At 38.1% G+C, this 20,357-nt stretch overlaps 3 protein-coding genes across 5 annotated transcripts; all 3 read right to left on the reverse strand.

Annotated features, from left to right (window-relative positions):
• Positions 1-496: 496 nt before the first annotated feature.
• On the reverse strand, positions 497-3,264 carry LOC131335173 (protein transport protein Sec61 subunit gamma-like). 2 transcript variants are annotated; one of them, XR_009202448.1, is made up of 4 exons: positions 3,048-3,264; positions 2,782-2,898; positions 2,229-2,278; positions 497-726 (listed from the first exon to the last, which is right to left on the reverse strand). XR_009202448.1 is itself a non-coding variant. In XM_058370417.1 (3 exons), exons 1-2 carry the CDS (start codon positions 3,139-3,141, stop codon positions 2,783-2,785), a joined length of 210 nt encoding a protein of 69 aa, XP_058226400.1. In that variant the 5' UTR covers positions 3,142-3,264; the 3' UTR covers positions 497-726; position 2,782. The 2 variants fall into 2 exon arrangements, 1 of the variants encoding a protein (XP_058226400.1); XM_058370417.1 differs by lacking the exon at positions 2,229-2,278.
• A 1,374-nt stretch (positions 3,265-4,638) lies between these two features.
• LOC131335174 (nuclear transcription factor Y subunit C-1-like) lies at positions 4,639-10,678 on the reverse strand. The gene is made up of 2 exons (XM_058370418.1): positions 9,894-10,678; positions 4,639-4,895 (listed from the first exon to the last, which is right to left on the reverse strand). Exons 1-2 carry the CDS (start codon positions 10,541-10,543, stop codon positions 4,892-4,894), a joined length of 654 nt encoding a protein of 217 aa, XP_058226401.1. The 5' UTR covers positions 10,544-10,678; the 3' UTR covers positions 4,639-4,891.
• Positions 10,679-14,246: 3,568 nt separating this feature from the next.
• LOC131335175 (uncharacterized) lies at positions 14,247-20,049 on the reverse strand. Of its 2 annotated transcripts, XM_058370420.1 has the most exons (4): positions 19,835-20,049; positions 19,407-19,525; positions 14,724-17,243; positions 14,247-14,599 (listed from the first exon to the last, which is right to left on the reverse strand). In XM_058370420.1, the coding sequence occupies exon 3, from the start codon at positions 17,119-17,121 to the stop codon at positions 14,740-14,742; it is 2,382 nt and encodes a 793-aa protein (XP_058226403.1). In that variant the 5' UTR covers positions 17,122-17,243; positions 19,407-19,525; positions 19,835-20,049; the 3' UTR covers positions 14,247-14,599; positions 14,724-14,739. The 2 variants fall into 2 exon arrangements, with proteins under 2 accessions (XP_058226403.1, XP_058226402.1); XM_058370419.1 differs by lacking the exon at positions 19,407-19,525.
• Positions 20,050-20,357: the final 308 nt, after the last annotated feature.

Here is a 20,357-nt window from a genome sequence, read left to right on the forward strand (position 1 = left end):
AATATTTTACATTTAATGAACGATTCGGATCATTTATATGGGACCAGTGGTGGGCCCCACCACAAAATCTGTGCACAGATTATCTGTACCAGTAGCATGATTCTTTTTTTTGTCCGAACAAACCCCAATTGTCAACTGATTGCTAACTCCTTTACCCGGATAAGCGAAAGATCAAGCGGACAGTACGCTTGAACTCAAAAAGAAACAGACCATTTCTACCTCCAACTAATAATCATCTTCTTTCTGCAGGTCACCAAGATTCCGATGACAACAATTAGGAACTAAAACAGCATTTGTTATATCTCTGGCTAATGTACCAACGCACCGCAATGGTTTTCGACTGAATTCACACCTTAAGCTACGGCTCAAAGGCATCTGCTTAGCTTGCTTGACAAGGAAGCTCACAAGCAGGGTGAAACTACAAGTAACCGCAAGAAAGTAATTGGATTGTTATAACGTTGACCAACTAATCCACCATACTGCTTTAGAAAGCTAATAATACTGCAAGGGCAGAAGGAATGAAATTGAGACAAAATTGAAGGAAACACCAGATTCTGTCAAAATGTACTCAGGAGTATGGAATGGAATACATTTTGGAAGGGAAAAAAAAAAAAAGAAAAGAAAAGAAAAGAAAAGAGGAGCCTAAAAACCACGGCTGAAAGTTTTCCTTGACCACTTTGCATCCGAACCGTTTGAATCGTTTCCAAATCAAGGTCCACAGCACGCCTGCAGTGTACTTAAATAATCAGACCCAATTTCCATCCAAGCCCAGGTTCCCGCATTGTAACATGAGTAGTGCTATTTCAAAAACTTTTATCAAGGAGAAATGATGCACTAAAGAATTACATAAGGAATGGCACTCCATTGTTTAGAGGCAATATCAGAAAACTAAACGGTAACATGCACACGGATGCTAACATACATTTTACTAGCACTATTTACTATTCAGCATATATGAAGAACACGATAAAAGGGACAAACTCAAGTTTTCCAAAGATTAATGCTTAGCCTTACACGATTCCTGGGTCACTCGGCGAATCAAGAGACCGCTTTAAGATCCTTTCACTTCAACACATATTAACCAAATGCAATTCATACATGCAATTTAACAATAGACACATCCAAATTCAGTCAAATCCTAACACAAGATGATCATCATTTGTATTTCAATAATCCACAGCCCATCCCTACAATCTATCAGTTTCGTTTCACAACAGCTTGTACCCCTTAAAAATCATGTGCGCATGTATATCAAGAAATCAGATCCCCTTGGCAGGCAATAACCGATTACATTCAGGAACAAATCACAGGAATCCAAGCAGACATTTTATTCCAAAAGCCAAAAGCTACAACTTTTGTAAATGGAACATTACAGGCATGCTGCAGCAAGTGAGTCCTGCTTAGACAAGTGCTCCAATTATTAAAATTTTTTTTTATTTTTCTTGCGAGAACATGAATAGAAATAAAAAAAATAGACCTTTCATCTAACGTGTCAAACCATACAAATTAATTTGTTAAGCTCTAACCACAAAAGCTCATACTCTCGTTGAATTGTAGAGTATATCCGAGTAAAGAAGAAGATCGAATGAAACTGAAAATTCAAGTTTGATCTCAAGAGTAAAGAGACTCAAAACACACTTCATAGCATAGGTGTTTAAAACCTACGATATGAGATACCGAACACAAATCCAGCGACTCATTTCGAAAAAATATACATATTCCAACATGTATTCTTTTTGTATAAAAATCCCATGACATGATGACGCACTGCATGATATTTACGCGTATCCCAAATTCGGTATGTATGCTACAAAAACTTATTGAAAGAAAGTTGGGATCTTATTATTGTAAGAAGCAGAACCCCCAACGCATTCTAATTTGTTTGATCTAATTATCTCGACATTCAAACCATACGAAGGAAACTCAACCTCAATCCATTAGGGCTCGAATTGAAGAAAACCTTCATGAGATAGACCCCCTTGAGAGCTTCTTTTCTAATATATGAACATGTCTGTTGACTTGTCATTAGGTATAACTATCTTTTAGTTGTATATTACTTATCTTACGATACGCGATATCCCCATACAAGTCATAAAATGAAACAATCGATACACGATACATATCCCAATGCGGAAACATTGTCTCATAGATTAGCAGATAACCTAACAATATTCAACTATAACATCATTAGGTGATCTCAGCCAAAAAAACAAAACAAAATTGTTCACCTTATATGGACAAAACATACCAAAGATGGAGTCAGGGTGCAGTTATAAACCTGAACAAACAAATTTGAATCGAACAGATAGAATTCATAATTTTAAACCAAAGATGGAGTCAAGGTGTAGTTATAAACCTGAACAGACAAATTTGAATTGAACAGATAGAATTCAAAATTTTGCCAAACTACTACAAACTATAATTGCAATCCTAAACCAAATAAAACTCAATACTCACATTGATCAAAGCAAATAATTTCATATAATATGCAGAAAAATACGCAATAAGTCAAAGGTGTAATTATTAACTCTTTCTTCAAAGAGAAAAACTTATTCATGGATCAGCCGTCAATGAAAAGTTTGCAGCACCCAATAGCCTTTCAACGCATGTTGTTTCTACACATGTGGGTACAAAATTGCTGTGAATCACACTGAAACACTGAAACAAATCTCTCCCTACTTAACTATGGTCAACAGCTTTGTACGTACATCACCAATTTGTCGAACACAACAATAAAAAAAAACCTGAAAGAAAATCGATTATTCATTCAGAAGAATTTACCTTATACGGAACCAACAATGATGTTATTGATGGGGATGAAAATTAGCTTCACGAAAAAACCGACGAACCCCATCACGACGAAGCCGATCGCAACACGGAACGCGACCTTGGTGAATTCTGCTCCAAATAACGCAAAATCAAAACCAAGCTCCAATTTCTCAAGGCTCGATGAAGAAGTATATGTTCAAATCAGCACATGCATGTATATGTAAATAAATGTATACGAACGTAGATATACATAAATGGATATGTGCGAGACAATTGACCTTTTTGATCGGGCTTGTGGCAGCGCTTGACGAGGCGGGTGCTGTCCTTGGCGAATTCTCTCAACGGATCGATGACGGAGTCTAGGGCATCCATTATTACTCAGCTGCAAATGACGATTACAAAAAGATGTTCGCGAAACCCTAGCTTCAAAAAGAGAGGTAGAGGGAGAAGAAAGGGAAACTGTGAAGAAAGAGCAAGTCAACTATTTGAAGTCAAAATTGGACACTTAATCCTATTAAGGCCTGTTTGTTTGACTTGAATTAAATGTACTTTGGGCATATAATTTTGTAAATTACATTGAGTAATTTCACGGAAAATGTGGTCCTCACTTATCACCAATAGTTTCATAAGACACTATATATTTTGTAAAACTATATGTTTCTTTAATATTATTTATTTTTGTCAAATAAACGACCCAGAATTAACATTTTACCTATAGATAGGAGACCAAAGCCATAACGATCGATCCGAATTTGAAACTATTTTCAAAGCTGGCTTAAGATCAATTACAGTTAGGAGTGAGTTAATTTTGGTATAAGTGGGCCTTTTTTTTTAACAGATTTTTCTAATTTTAACTATTTTTTCTTCTTTGAAAATCGTCTCGAGGTGGGAAATTAAAAACACTTTAAATTATAAATAAAACTTGAAATTGAAAATGACAAAACAAAGAGAGAACAAAAAATCAAAATAGGTGAAAAAAATCTGTCTATTTTTTCTTTCTAGACCATTCATGTAAAAAATCAAATTAATCGGACTTCGATAAAGAGTTAGTTGTTAGGAGTTGTTAATGTCAAAACTGTTTTTATTTGGGCCAAAACTCTAGTGCATAAAAATATTGTACAAAGCTTTTATGCATTTTAATTTTAGCATAAACAAAAACAGTTTTGATATTATCATTTCTCTAATTTTGATTACATAAAAAGGAGCAATGAACGGCAAAGTCAAATGAATACTAATGTGAGATGAATCCTATTTTGACATAATTGACGTACTACAAAATTAATGATATTGATCGACACATGGACTCTAAAAATCTCATTTTGCGTCATGTAAAAAATTACGAAAATTGACAACCACTGCTTAGTGCAGTTGGTCAGTCATTGCCTCTCCTTTGTGGAAGGTCTTGGGTTCGTGCCCCACAGAGGGCAGGCCCTTTAGGGGACCAGGGCTATGGATAGCTTCTGGTCTCCCCGTGATAACTCTAACACCCCCATTAACCCCCACTGATGTATATCGCCGTGGAAAAAAAAAAAAAAAAGAATTACGAAAATTAATGGTTTTGATCGATACATGGACTATAATAAATCTCATTTTGCGTCATATGAAGAATTACGAGAATTCAACGTGTGAGAGATGTCGATTTGAGAGGGGACTAAATCATGAAATGTTTCTCCCTCCATTGCACCTGCAAATAACAAAACTCGCGCTAAAAAAGCATATTCATCTTTTCCTAACATTTACCTGTGAAATCGATCACCCATATGTACACACAGAGATATAGACATCCAATGTTTCTGGTTATGGAATAGGTAAACATTTTAGCTTCACCACATGAATCAACCAAAATTAATATACTCAGGGAGAGATGCGTGAATCGAACCCAGAACTGCACAAAGATAATCTTTGGTACTGCACATGGATATCCAATAGGATGAATCACAGAAGCAATTTGTTACTACACATGATCCAAGGTTTCAATTGGTTTCGGACAATACAAGTCATCACTCGTTCCGTAAATTGCAGCCAAGTTAAATTAAAATTAACTACATTCCAGAAAGGATGAACAAGCTGAGCAGCTTTTGCATCGTGCCACTTAGCATGATAGCATCCCCGACTGATCCAGTTAACTGCAAACCGAGACAGTGAAACAATGTCAAGACAGAGATCTTTGAAACTTGAAGACACACAAGTAACAGTATAACAATCCACCTTATGGAAATCAGAAACGCCTTGTGAATATTTTACCGAGGAAGCGTCCTATCTAGGAAAAACTTTCAGCTGCAAGAGGGGAAACTCTAGAAACAACAGTCCTACAGATTTCTTAGAAACGAAAGAATACAGTCTTCAGCATTGAAGTCAATACACATATCTTGGAAAAGTACCTATGTCCAAATATATATGGCTCTTGTTTGTATTTTCACATAGCTAGCCAATCCACCACAAGAAAATGCCCCAAGTTTCACAGTGCAAATAAGAGAAATCAAAGTAACCAATAAACCAAATCAGCAATCGGAAAATAAACAAGCGATTTGGCTGGTTTCAAAACCATCTAATAAGCTCAGTCATGCAGGAGATCAGGAAAATTGGAATGTCCAGTTTGATTGCGGGGGTCAACCAACATCCTCCGCTCTAAACCAATCAGGAGGAAGGCAGCTAACCACCGATTTGGCCCCTTTTTACACTATCTTTACCTATTTCTCAATGTAAAATGAAGGCAACAGCTTATAGCTTGAATCTGTTACCTTCTCAACAAATTCACTGTTTGTTGACTAAAAAGCAATAGTAGTATATGTTTTTAGAATTGTAAAGTAATGTAACCAGGTTATTGTATCATGAAACAACGGTGAGTTCCATGGATCTTCAACTGGTGAATGCATCTTGGCTCTAAGCGGCAGTCAGGGCAATATTATATCAGTGAGTGCCTGCTGTTGACTGTTGTATAGAGCCGTAACTAAAATGTAATCTATGGTGACGATGAGTTCGTTATAATGAATGATGTAACTTAACTGGGAAAATTTGAAAATATCTGCAGAATTGAGGAGGGCATGTGGAAGATATGAGCTACTTTCCGGGGCCAATGACACCAACCAGGGCAGGAAACATGACCAGTAACTAGAATAGTGCCTAAATTATCTTGACTTGAATGATAAGCGCTCACAAAGTTTCTTGCAAACATATATGATAGGAAGATTTCCTGCAAGATCATCAACTGGGGAAAATAGGTACTATTGCAATTGTAGCAAAAGATAATACCACATGGCCATTGTGTACGGCAAGGAATACTTCTGTTCTTATAGTTTTGTTTTCTTGCAGGGAATACTTCCCAACTGGAAAAAACTACTTCGACAACTGCAGCAAACGATTACACCACATGGCCATTGTGTCTGGTGGGTAATGCTTCTGTTCTTGTCGTCATGTGTTCAGCGGGAAATACTTGTTTTCTTGTTGTTACGTTTCTCTCTTTATTCCTTAGATGGGTAATTGGAGTCTCATTGGACCAATGGTTTTGTTCTAAAGCTTATCTCTGACTAAGAAAAGGGGATACTAATACCTCGTACACCATCAGAAGTGACTGAAGGAGTCTGATATATTTAAGGAAATAACAAATCACAAAATAAACAGGAATTCAGCATGTCATCAACAATGAAGGACCAAGGTCGGCTAAAAAACATTAAGTAACGAAGAAGATTGATGTCACAGGGCAATTAGGGACTATACTGGATCTATCTTCCATATGGCAAGGGATATCAATAAGCTTCCATCCCAGAACACACATGTTTTAACCAACTTTATGACATCTAAAAATGCTAAGTATGAGATTAGAAAGGCAAAGAAGTTAAAAATTTGGAGGATTGTTTACCTCATTAGAAGACTTTAACAGAAACATGATACTGAAGTTTCTAAGATCCATTCCTTCTCACAGCCTCTTGCTCGCAATGTTTTTTGGCATGCAAAATACTGCTGTCTTTTATGCATCCGTCCAAGTATACTATAACTATTACTAACGTTATGTCATCTAAAAATGAATACCATATACCTTTAGAAAGTAAAAGAAGTTAAAATTTCGGATTATTGTTGCTCATAAACCGTGATTCCTCGTAAGAAATCTTCAATGGAAAGATGATAATTTAATTTCTTAAATCCATTCCTTCTCACAGGCACCTCTTGCTCGCAATGTTTTTTGCTACTCACCATAAGAATGAAAAGCAATCTATAACACTTGTGATGTAGTTCTCTTGGTTATAGGTATCAAATAACAAAAACAGTGCTAAAATTGGGTTTAGCTCTTTGAAACCTCTCCATCACCTTAGGTCCTCGGCCATCAGCTCAAAGGTGTCCTGAAGTCGAAAGGAAAGGTAATAATCCAGTAGTAGAAGGAAAGTTCAAATGTAAAAACATTTCTACTCGGAAAGTAGAAATTCAACCTACAAAGAACAGTTGAACCTGGCCCAACAAACAAGGTCAATTCCAAACTTTCCGCAGGCCTACCCACAACTTTCCCCACTAAATTATAAGCATGAAAGTAAACCAAAGAATCAAAGGGGGCATAAAATCACTCGAAAGTTTAACATTAAGGCACTAGTTTCTACCCTCAGGTTGGGGGCTCGGAACAACTATTGTATATGGTGGGAACATTACAGGGAACAACCCCCCCACCCCCTGTGGCGTATGGATGGCAATTTCCCCATATCTAATGGATACCCGCCCCACCCCACCTGTATGGAGGCGGGTTTATCCAAAAATTTCCCCAATAGTAGCGGGTACGGTGGGATTTAAAGAAAACCCGCTCAGGAATTCAGCAGGTATGATTTTGTAATCTCCACCCCTGAATACTCGTACCAGCCCCATACCTGCCACGAACCCCGTTATATATACTGCATATACTATATTATATATGCATATATACATACGAACATACGTATAAATCTCGAGTATAGTTATATATGTAAATAATTACATCTTCAATTAGCAAATCTTATCAATTACTACCTATTATAGACTACTTAATATCCTATGAATATCAATTGAGATAATATTTCTAAATAGAAATACAATTTAATTTCACTCGACTTCTTATATTTTTTGGTTTGGATATGGGTATATTTGGAGAAACCCCGATCCCCATTGGGAGGCAAGTTTGGTTCTTTATCTAATATCTCCGATGGGGATCGGAGCAGGGATGGTGAAGGACCCTCCAATTGGGGATCAGGTATGGAATAGGATCCCCCGATCCAAACCCTACCCGTTCCCATCCCTACCAACTGGCGAAAAGATAATCTGTTCCAGCATGCAGACACCATCCAGTAATTTCATCCATGGTCCCCATGTGCTCCACAGTGTGGAGTAACAACCACTTAGTAAAAGGACCATAAGCCTATCTAGATCTCATTTTTTATGATCTTCTACGTTACCTTATGCAACCAACTTCAATTTTCCTACATTGCAGCATGAAGCCATGAACAATCTTCTTCCAAAGAAATAGCTCTACATAAGTATGAATAGTCAAGAAACCAAAAAAAACAAACAAACAGGAATCTCCTTCTCTACATCCTTGAACTATGGTTACAAGAACAATAATAAGCCACAGTGACCAGATTGAGAAACAATCGCCATTCTTCATGCAACTGGATTAGCAATGCCAATCAATTGTTTCGGTAAAATGAGCACCCATTCTGAGAGTTAGCCTCTTGCTGTAAACTACAATAAGGCTTCTGAGACCAAGAGCTTTTGGCAGGGCTAAATGTATCACAAGAGAAAGACAAAGAGAACACACAACAATTCACGATTAATCTAAAGGGAATCCCTGACCTATAAGCACCCAAAACAAGGAAAGGAATGGGGGGAAAAGGTCTTTCCAGTACAAAGAACAGCAAGAGCTCATCAATCTCTGCACTGTTGAGTTGACTGCTCCAAAAGGAATTGTCAATCAATACTCCACTCTGCCCATCAAGCAGCAAACAAAGTGTATAGATATGAACCACAAAAATTAAAGACAGAACGTGATCTCTGGCTAAATGACCATTTGAAAGCAACGAAATCACAAAATGTGAACAAAAAAAAGAGAGAAATGTCTTTAGATACAAAGAGCACATAAATCTCTACATTATCCACCTCGACGAAGGAAAATTGTCGAAAACAACTCCTGAACTGGACCCACAAACAGTAAACAAAGTGTAACGCAGTGAATCACATAAAGTTTCGACCTTCCCAAAGCACAAAATCACAAACCCTAAAGACCAAAATCAACACCTGAACTATACCCATCAAACAGTAAATATAGTGTAACGTAGTGAATCATACAAACTGAAAGAAAAAACTTCACCTTTGCATAAAAGACCAAAACAAAGCACAAAATCAAAAACCCTAAAGACCCAGATCTACAAACCGAAAAAGAAACCCAAGAAACTTAACCAAAATGTGAAATGACAAGCATACCCTTGCCCATCGAGATTCCCGTCTCCACTCTCATACCCCTCATCCTCCACCCCCGTCTGCCAAAGCACAAAATCACATACCCTAAAGGCCCAGATCTACGACCAGGGCATCTAGCTCAGACTGCTCAGTTGGTCGTGTACCAGTACTCAGGTGCTGGGAGGTTCTCCGTTCGAGCAGATAGAATAGCGTCGATACCCCTTAATCTAACTCTATTACCATACTAATTCTACCGTCTGAAAAAAGGACAAAAGACAAAACAGAACTACAAACAAAAACAACAAACCCGACTAAAATGTAAATGACAAAGTACTTTTTTGAAAAAGTAGGTAATTTTAAGTTAAAAAATTATATATTTACGTAAATAATTTTTTTATTAATATAAATCTTGTTTGATAAATTTTATTAAAATTTTTTAAATGATAAAAAAAATTAAAAAAATATTTTTTATTTTTATTATATTTAAATTTGAAAATACTTTTTTTTTTCAAAAAGTACTTTTTTAACAAAATCGGAACACCTCCAAAGCCCATCGTGTACCAGTACTTAGGTGCTGGGAGGTTTCTGGGTTGGAAGGGATAGTGTCGATACTCCTAATCTAACTCTACCGTCTTTTAAAAAAAAAAAAACAGATCTACTAACAAAAACAAGAAATCCAAGAAATTTTACTAAAATGTGAATGACAAACATACCCTTGCCCATCGAGATTCCCCTCTCCGCCCCCGTACCCCCCATCCTCCACCCCCGTTTGCCACACCGACTGCCACGCCTGCGACGGCGGGGCCGCCAAGTACATCGGATCCACCGCCGGCCGCCCCATCATCATCCCCCCCGCCGCCGCATCCATTACCGCCGGGGGGTAATAATACGGCACTCCACTGGCCGTACTGTTACTATTAGGCCCACCCACCATCAAACCCTCGTCCTTCATCTCGTCCCTGGGCACGATATCGACGAGGAAATCGAAGATGTCGGTGCGGGTGATGGCGGCAGCGATGTCGTTCTTCTGGAGGGTGCGGCGCTTGTTCTCCTCGGCGTGGAGCCAAGAGCGGATGGTGAGCTCGAGGATGAAGAGCTCGCAGGCCTTGGCGAAGAGGATGGGGGCCTCGGCGGAGATCATGCGGACGTCCTCGTCGGCCTTCATGATCTTCTTGATGCGGGCCAGGGGGAGCTGGTGGTTCTTGAAGTCGTTGGCCTGGTCGATTTCTTGGCGCTGGTACGTCCAGAACATCTGGAGCTGCTGTTGTTGTTGTTGGAGGAGGTGGTGGTAGGGGGGTTGAGGAGGGAATGGAGACGGCGCAGCCGTCGGTTGCGGTGGTGGGAGTTGTGGGTTGTCTTCCATTTTTGGGTTTCGGAGAACGTGGGTGTTTGTACTGTGTTGTAGACCTGTGGTTATGGGGAAAATGGTGTGGTAGTGTTGCCCAGTGCCTATGATAGGGGAATTTGGGATTTCCCTCTCTTAAAAAAAAACAGAATTGATATTCACACACGCTTTCCGTTATCTATACATTTTTTGTTTTTTAGTAAAAAAGATACATGTACTTTCAAGAGTTGAGTTTTGTTCATCCTTTTGAGAACATTACCTTCTTTTTTATTGGTTGAAATGATGTGAACCTCACTACGAAGTGATGTCATACTTACTCAAAAGTGTATTGCATAGTAACCAACTAACCATGACATCACTTTGTGACGGGATCCACACCATTTCAACCAATAAGAGAGAGGGTAATGTTCACCCTCTTTTAAGGAGGGTGAACAAAATTGCACTCTGCTTTCAACCAAAAAATAAAAAAAAAGAGTGTGGATAACAGAAACAAGGAGTGTAAATATCAATTTCCTAACAAAAAAAATAAGAAGTAAGATAAGCCAAACGAATTTACCAAGTGAATAACACGGAGTGAGGGAATAGTTTTTGAAAAGAGAAAGGATTAAAGTAAGGATTTTCATATTTGTGCTTCATTTTTTACTGATGGCGCTCTACTTTGTTCATGAAGTTAACTTCATTTTAAAAGTAGAGCGTCATTAGAAAAAAGTGGAGCGCGAAAATCAATTTCCTTAAAGTAATTGTCATAGAACCAATTGGGGTTAGCTTAGTTGGCTAGCACTCTTGCATTTCATTAAAAGGTCAAGAGTTTGAATCTTCCTCCACCTGCGTGTGGTTGTTCTTTTCTTAAATGGACTTTTCCTTTACTTCTTTATTTATGTTCCCTATGATGGACTTATTCTTGTACTAGTTGAACTGTTGGACTTGGTTATCTCGTAGACTATCATAATTGATTGAGCTGTTGGGCCTGATTATCTCGCAAACTCTTATAATTGATGTAGTGTTTTAAATTTGTATTTTCTGTTTCATACATGATATAAACGACATCTTCTGTCGATTGAAAAAGTACTCAGTAATTGTCATGGAACTAGAGGTGAGAACATGATTCATCATAGTTTATATCTCACTACAAAATACTCCTACTTGAGTAAAAACGGAGGACCTTCACTCAGATTAGCTAAGCGATGCCCAGGGGTATGCAGAGAAACTCACAAGGGTAAAAAAGAGAAGAAAAAATGCAGAGGAAGGAGCCAAGGAGGAACTATTTCCAATAGTAAAATTTGGAACTGGAGAATGAGAGGATATGATGGAATTTCGCTTTCACCCTTTTTGCTAGAATAGATAGATGAATGAAAGTTAGGATAGGATAAAATGATGGATTACTAGTGGTCTAAATTGAAAAGCACACATACTCATTGGATATGACTACGACTTCCTATGCTCAAACAACATTTTATGCTTGTCCCCATCTATGGGAGTTATTGCTAAAACAAAGAGGTGGTTTACCTTGGGATGGAACGCCAGCTGTTTGAGTCCGTTCATTAGCATAAAGCGATATACAATATATGGGTCACATAATCCTCCTCGCTCTCACGAATTTTAATATTTTTTCTCTTTTCCAAAATGTTTCCATGCTCGCGCTTTTGCTTGTGCTCATGCACGGGCATTGCGTGACTTTGACCTGTATTAAAATGCATATAACCAAACCAAGCCCAAACAATAATTAACATTTCTAAGTTGACCTTCAGAAAATCCACGCCAGATTTAGTGTTAGCCCGGTTCTTCAGCATTGAGAGTGCAATATGGCAAAATTGATAGGTCACTTACCCCTCAAAGACAACACTTAGTCACTTACTCAAGATAAACTGGGAGGAGGCATTACAAGTAAAAATCTCCAGTTCGTCTCCTACTAGGAGTACAATTCTCATGGGTCACCCTACCCACAAGCAAAAGCTTGTGGGAAGTGGCCGACGTGACTTGAGGTTGCAGTTGGTGGATCGGTCATGGGTAACCCAAGAAAGAAAAAGGCTCTACCGTTCAACTGATCCGCGTTAACTTCCCCGACAATGTTCATCCAACGGAGGTAGGAAAATTTTGAAGTAGGGAAGTTCCTGGACCTTCTTGAAATGAAAGCTTGCAGATCAACAAAGATAGCTACTATCTGGATCTAATTCATTCACATGATTGGCTGATAGGCATGACCACTCACCAACAAAAGTAATAAGGTTCAGAAAGGGATGACTTGCCACAAGTCTTCATATTTTGAAAGTAGGCAGAAGGATCCCATTCAGTAAGAACAAAAAATGAGGCAGTTAAATAATAAATTCATCGTCCAAGCTCTTGATCTCTATTTGAAATCGATCCTAAATAAAGAGTAATCAAGGTTGTAACAAAGAACGTCGAGGACACGCTGCAGGTGATTGTGAGTGTATCCAATCTAAAATGTATGGTGTCGAATCCACTACTACTGATTGTGAGTGTATCCAATCTAAACTGTACGGTGTAGAATTCACTACTACTGAGAAAACACAAGCATTCCAAGAGTTTTCACAGTTGTTCCAACTTCCAGCTGCAGGTTTCACTACTAGTGTCATAATGTACCGAGAAGGGGTCTACACTGTACTATTTTGATGACTTGAACACACGTTCTGGGAGGAGAACGTAAGGGCTTATGAAATGGCACCTCATTTCCTTGAACACGACTCAACGCCATTTTTCTCCATCACTTGGTGTCGGAACTTCATTTCCTTGTTACATAACTCAATATAAGTTCTTAAGAAAGACCTGGCCCTAACCTGAGAAAAAATGCTACTCTATGGTGGGGATTTAAAAGAAACAGGACGATAAGCATCAGAAAAGAAAAGAATCATTAAAGTTCACCTGGAATCAGCGAGGAATAACTATCCTTGAAAGTTAACAAGATATTCATACTTGATTCCAGAGTGCAAGAACCTTTAATTAGCTCACAAGATGACAACATTTGAATACAAGGGTAAATTAAAAGTCCTAGAACACACATACAGACATACTCAGGTTCATCAACGATGCAATACAACACTCATGCTCCATGGTAACGCGCAAGATGAGATATGAACAATCAAAATGCAGACTATGACCGGAGATGTAGAACCAGTGGGCTTAGTTAGGACTCTCATTCCAAAGAGCACGCTTAGGAGTTACAAAAATACTACTGTATAACGGACAACCTGCAACTAGCTCAGGGCAAAACTCGGTCTTCATTGCCTCTCTATATTTTATTTTCTGTTCCAGAAGCTTGGAAATAAATTTATCTATAAATGAATCCCAGAATACATAAAAACATGCACATCAATTAAGCTATAAGACACTTTCAATTTGCTCCAGAAAGTAAAAAGCTAGTGCAAAACCAACAGCCACAAAACAACCCCAAGAAGTTATTAGAAATGATGAAAAGGAATAAACATGCAAATAAAGACGAGCATCTTCTGATTTCAGGCCAGATAGAGCGACATGGGAGCAAGGATGGTAATTTTCCCCATCAATCTGAGGACCAGCCCCAACTCTCCCTAATATTGCCAGTCTGCAGAGTTTTAACTTGGTTTTATAAACATCATTTGAAGTATTCTTTGTGAAAAAAGGTAATATTAACAAACATCAGGCATGCTATGGAAAGAAAAGAGCACACAATCTATCATCCAAACTTTCAAAATTAGCCAAAACTATGAAAGTTAAAGAGAGCTGCTGAAATTTCAAGTTTGAGAAGTCTATTTAAGCATTATGAGGTTTATATGTAAAGGAAAAAGTTCTGAGATTCCTTTTGTGTGTAAAACAAAAGAACAAGAAAAAAATAGAGCTGTTACATACAGCAAATTAGGTGCTAAGCTAATGATTCTCAGTTGTTTCCAACCGCAAACAGCGTCTACCATGTCAGTTCACCTTCTATACTGTCTTCAAGTTGCAGAAGAGCAAGACGAAACCTCATCTCACCTCTCTGACTTCAAAATACTGTACGGTCTCCAAAACTCAACAGCAATATCGCGAACACTGCTGGACCAGTTTCAGTATGGTTGAGAGCTCTAGTCAATCAACGTTTGACTGCAAGAAGATGGAATGAAAAAGAAAACTTACAAACACTTCGAGTTGGGCCAAGTACTAACAGAGATCAAATGAACAAAATTGCTGTGCAGCAAAAAAAAAAACAGAACTGGTGACTACTCACCAAAAGCCAGTGTTGTTTATTCTGTGGCTTCATTTGTATGTTTTGCAATTTCTTCTTCAGTGGATTCCTTTCCTTTCCTTGCCTTTCTTTTTGTGTACACATGTTTATAACGGTTAGTCAACCCATCTTGTGCACTGCTTCTGCCACTACCCTGTAAATGCAAGTTTTCCTCAACTTTTCCCAGGCCGTCCACCGCACCCTCTTTGGTAGCTTTTGTAGCTTTCTCCGCTGTTTCTACCTCCTTGGCTTCAGTTATAACCTGGAGTAGTTCCAAAGGCAAGGCTGCTGGGTCAAGCTCTAGGCAACCCTTGGGAGCATTTGCAGCTTCTTGACCAGTAATTATGTAAGAAGGGACATGATGAGAAAATCGGAACATCTCCTCTCTCCGGATTGTCTTCACTTCTCCCGGGTCAAAACGCTGCTGAAACACTGACTTGAAGCCAGCAACTTTAACTAGAGGACAAACAGCTACACCTCGTTCCACATGATAGTCGTCAAGCACTTCTACCATGTCGTACTTGTGAATCACTTCATCTTTCGTTAGCTCATTCCAGTCAGGAGACCAGTTTTTGAAAAGAGCCCAAACGTCTCCCTTCTTGGGAAAAATCTGGATTACTCCTCTTGCAGCTTTTGTCCACTTCATCCTGTGAGAGAAAGAATTCAGATTCTTGCTTATTATGCGCTTGCCTATCCTGAAATCCCCAGTAGTCTTGGAAAAACCAGAACCAATCCAATTTAGCGGGCCCAGTTCAGCATTGCTTTTGGAGTTCAGCCAACTAATCTCAAGCTTGAAAGGCCTCTTAGATATGAGACTATGAATCAAAGCGTAATAACGGGGCATGCCATCATCGTCATCATAAGCAGCCCATACCTGGTTTTCACCAAAGGATTTCTCTATCCGATCCTTATCGAAGTCATAGAACTCTGGATCCGGAACACTCATCAACATGACATCAGCAGGCTTTTCGTCAGAATCAATATTAGATGTTGCAGGGGTTGAACACTCTCTGGGCTGGACTGCTGGTGGTCTATCAGCATTGGCTTTACGATCCATAAAAGCAGCACTTTTATTTCCATCTTTCTTCCCTCCATTAACTGTACCTTTTGATTTCTCCATTTCCGCCTCCTTACCCACTTTATTTGATTCCTTCAATGCAGCTTCCATGCTCCAATCATTCAGCTTTTTCCTTAACTCCATCCTAGACTTTGCCGCCAGCACATTGCGAATTTCTAACTGCGACATCCACCGTACACTTTTCTGCTTCACAGTTCCATAAGCACCGAACCTTTCTGTACCTGAGCTACCCCTTTGACCAATGCCTCCATTCCCCATTGCCATCTTATTAGGAATATCCCTTCCAGCAACATTCATATCGATTCGACTTTTTTTCAGAGGCCTATCTACTTTTCCAGAAGAGGAACCAACATGTGAAGCTGACCTGGCACCCATTTTCTGGGATGCACTACTTTTCTTGAAACTCTGACTTGCTGGATGAAACAAATTTGCACTTTGACCAGCTGAGGAACCTGATCCTGGCACAATTCTGACACCACCTGGATTTAAATGTGTACCCTGCTGAATGTTTGGACTATTGATAGAGCCAGCACCTGCATTTGGAGCCGAAATGGGTTTTCTCACTGTGGCAGACATGTTTCTTGCCAAATTGTCGTTCACATTTTGCTGTTGCTGGTTGGGGCCCCCCTGGGTTGATGGTATCTGACCATTTCTGGGTGGACGAGGAATTTCCACTGCACAAAAAGGCTCATGACAATTGGGACAGCGGAGATTGTAGTTTAAGTATTCCCTTAAGTACTCATATTGCATCTTACACCGCTTGCATGCAGTCCAAAAAGTATTGGACTTCAATGGAGTAGGTTGCAGAGTAGCACCACTCTTTAGATCCTTTAAACTGGAATTACCACTGTGGGTGAAACCATGGAAACCATTCTTACCAGCTGGCATTGGTGCATTCATACTTGTATTTTTCTGGTTCATAACCCTTATATTCCGCTTTTGGTTATATTCCCCTCTCTTAGCCTCATCGGACAATAAACTCCATGCTTCGGATAGAATTTTGAAAGCACCATCCGCCCCAACCGACTTGTTTTTATCAGGGTGAAGAGTGAGAGCAAGTGCCCTGTATTGTCTCCTCAATGTTTCATCATCGGCGAAGGGGTCCACACCTAGAATCCCGTACCAGTCTACTTCCCCATTTATCTTTTTCTCAGAAGAAATGTACAAATCTAGGGTTGCCATGAATTGAGGAAGACCTTCAAGCCCAGGAAACAAGGTTTGAGCTTTCAAAGCAATTTTTTTAGCTCCATCATAGTCCCTTTCTGTCAGCTTCTTCTCAGCAAGCTCTTTTGCCCTAGCCGCTTCCTCCTTATTACACTCCATTTACCCAATATACCGCACACAATGTACCTAAACAAGAACAAGAACTCAACTGCTTCAACAAGTGCTGTGAATCCTATGTTATTGTCCTTGTCATAAAGGACCGACCTTCAAATGTGCAAGCCCTAAAGCGACAAACAATCAACCCACAGTAAGAACCCATATTTGGCAGGAAAGAGAATAATGACACAATATCATTGCCTTACAACTACGTCAAGATTGTTATGCACAAACCATAACAAAGAAACACGAATAAATGCATCTTACTTATCATATCCGGAAACAAAAAATATCCTTGCATCAAAATATTATTAATGAGCAACCAACAAAACGACAACGGAAATTAATCTAATCCTAGATTAACAAACTTGAAAAGCCCAATGTTCGGACTCAACTGCCTTAACAAATGCTACATACTCGATATTCTTGCGTTGGTCATAAAGGACTTCCTTCAACTGCGAAAGCCCTACTATGGCAAAATAGTCAATCTTGAGTAAGAACATTTGAAAACAAAGAAAATAACAACACAGAATCATATGCCTCATAAGGTGTTTTCAAATCATGATACGTATTGTGTATAGTTTTTTCCATTTTATGTATCGGGATACGTATCGCGTATCATAAGATACATTAGCAAAAGCTAATATACGATTAGAAGATATTTATACCTGTTATCTGTTGTATACATGAAAAATAAGTTTTTTCCATAAAAAAATAAGTTTGTAGGATGAGAAATTCCAAGTCTCCCTAGTGGGAAGAGGAGAAGAGCTCTTATTTGATGTATGCAAATCATGATCACAATAAATTCTTTTTTCTATTCAAGCTTTAATGAATTGAGTTTCGGTTTTCTTTAAATGGTTTCATTGTCGCCACGATTAGATCAAAGGATTTAGAATGCGTTTGGGATTCTGATTCTTAAAATATGGTATAAATTTTGTTCAATAAGTAATCGTAGGATAAATACCAAATCGGGATAAGCGAAGGTATCGTAGGATCCGCCATCGTATAGTTTTTGAAAAGAAAGGATATGGGGTGGGATACATATAGTTTTTGAAAAGAAAGGATACAAATCATAAGATACGTATCCTATATCGTAGGATTTTAACAACATAACTAGGTCATTATTGTTAGAAATAAACCCTAATCGAGAATTCAATAAGACGAATAAATGCAACTTGCCATTTACCAAATCCCAAAAGCAAAAATATCCAAGTCAACAGATTCTTAATGAGCAACCGACAAGAATATGACTTTAATCGACTAACTAGTTTACCGAACTTTTGAAAAGCCCAAAGTTTGAACTCAATTGCTTTAACAACACATCCCGATTTCTTGTTTCAGTCATAAAATATCTTCCTTCAAATGCAAAAGCAAAAAAAGAAGATAATGACATGAATAAATTGTTAGACACAATCCATCGTCAAGAATCTAAGCAAACGAATAATTACATCTTGCCATTTAACAAACCCTAAAAGCAATTGTATCCTTCCTGCAATAGATTCTTAAAGAGCAACCAACAAGGAATTGATGTGAAATCGACTAACAAGAGTAGCAAACTTTTGAAAATCCCCAAGTTCGAATGCAACTACGTTAGTAAACAACTAAACGCTACTAATCTTGATATTCTTGTCTAGGTCATGAAGTAACCTTGTAAAAGGCCTAATATGACAAAATAACAATCCATAATAAGAACCCAAATTTGGCACACACACACAAAAAAAGAGAGAATAAGGACACGAAATTATTGCCGTATATGTAGGTCTTTATTGCTAGGAATAACCATTATAATGAACTGAACCACACGAATAAATGCATCATCTTGTTTACCAAATCCAAGAGAATTGTATCCTTAGGTCACAAGATTCATAATGAGCAACCGACAAACGACAAAGTAAATATTTACAATCGAAGAGATATTGTATCCTTAGGTCACAAGATTCGTAATGAGCAACCGACAAACGAACGACAAAGGAAATATTTACAAAATCGAATAACTAGAGTACCTTACTTTTGAAAAACCCACAGTTCGAAGAAATCTATAATCGAATCACTAAATTTGGAAGATTCGTAATGAGCAACCGATAAAACTAGAGTACCAAACTTTTGAAAAACCCACAGTTCGAAGAAATAACTAGAGTACCGAACTTTTGAAAAACCCACAGTTCGAAGAAGGCTATTTGAGCATCATCAGCGTTAGTCGTTCCTATACCTTAAAACAAAATTATATATCCTTTGATCTAGCAACCTTCTCAGTTCTTAAACAACATACCATTAACAAATTGAACTACCTGATATACCAAACTTATGAATGACACAAACAAGTCGGTGACAATGGAAAACTTCAAAATCTGCATATCGAAAAACTCCGCCCCTTCAGCCACTGGTATAAACTGCCATAAGGTATGGACTGCATAACCCAGAACAAAAACAAGTGTAAACTACTCAAATTCAATGCTAAAAGCAAAATTAACCATACCCATCAACCAGAATCTTATAAACTTGAAGATTCCATTTACAGTACGCAAATTGAGTTTACCTGACTAAACCCTAGAAAGCCATTATCAATGCCTCCACAATCGAGCAACACACTCAATGATCAAAATTACTTCCATGCAAAGCATAAACCAAAAACAGTATATATATATCTATATATATAGATACACAGATAGATACAGATACCCAATACAGCTTAACAAAGAGAGATACGATGACTTACCCATTTTGAGCAATGTGAATCGCCATTGATGAATTTCCACGAAATTTGTTTCTGCTATTATCTCCCAACCAAGTCAAAAAAAATAACAACAATAACTCTAGAAACAAGATGTTTGGGAAAAATTCGCCAACCCTAATACAGACTGCACAAAAAAGAACTCTACCGAAAATTAACGAAAAATGTACATATAAAATAAAAAGGGAGCATGTGTAAACCCTGTATTTATAGTACTACTATTTTGCCAATGCCACCCTCAACCTGACTTCTGTCCTGGGTTAAGCAATAACTATGGTTAGTTCTTAACTGTGGTTAGTGAATCTTTTTTTTTTTTTTTTTTTTTAAAGAAATAGTAAAAAAGACAATTTTGTTCAAACATAGGAAATTAATAAAAAGGAATATATTCTTGGACGATTCCCTTAATCTATTTTGGCCTTATTGTAAAAACCTGATTTTTTTGGTAAGTAAATGTCAAAAATTATTTGTTTTCTTTCATTTCCAAATGCATTTCTCTTCTTCCAGAATT

Source organism: Rhododendron vialii, chromosome 8a, assembly GCF_030253575.1.
Source record: "Rhododendron vialii isolate Sample 1 chromosome 8a, ASM3025357v1".
NCBI classification, from domain to species: Eukaryota; Viridiplantae; Streptophyta; class Magnoliopsida; order Ericales; family Ericaceae; genus Rhododendron; species Rhododendron vialii.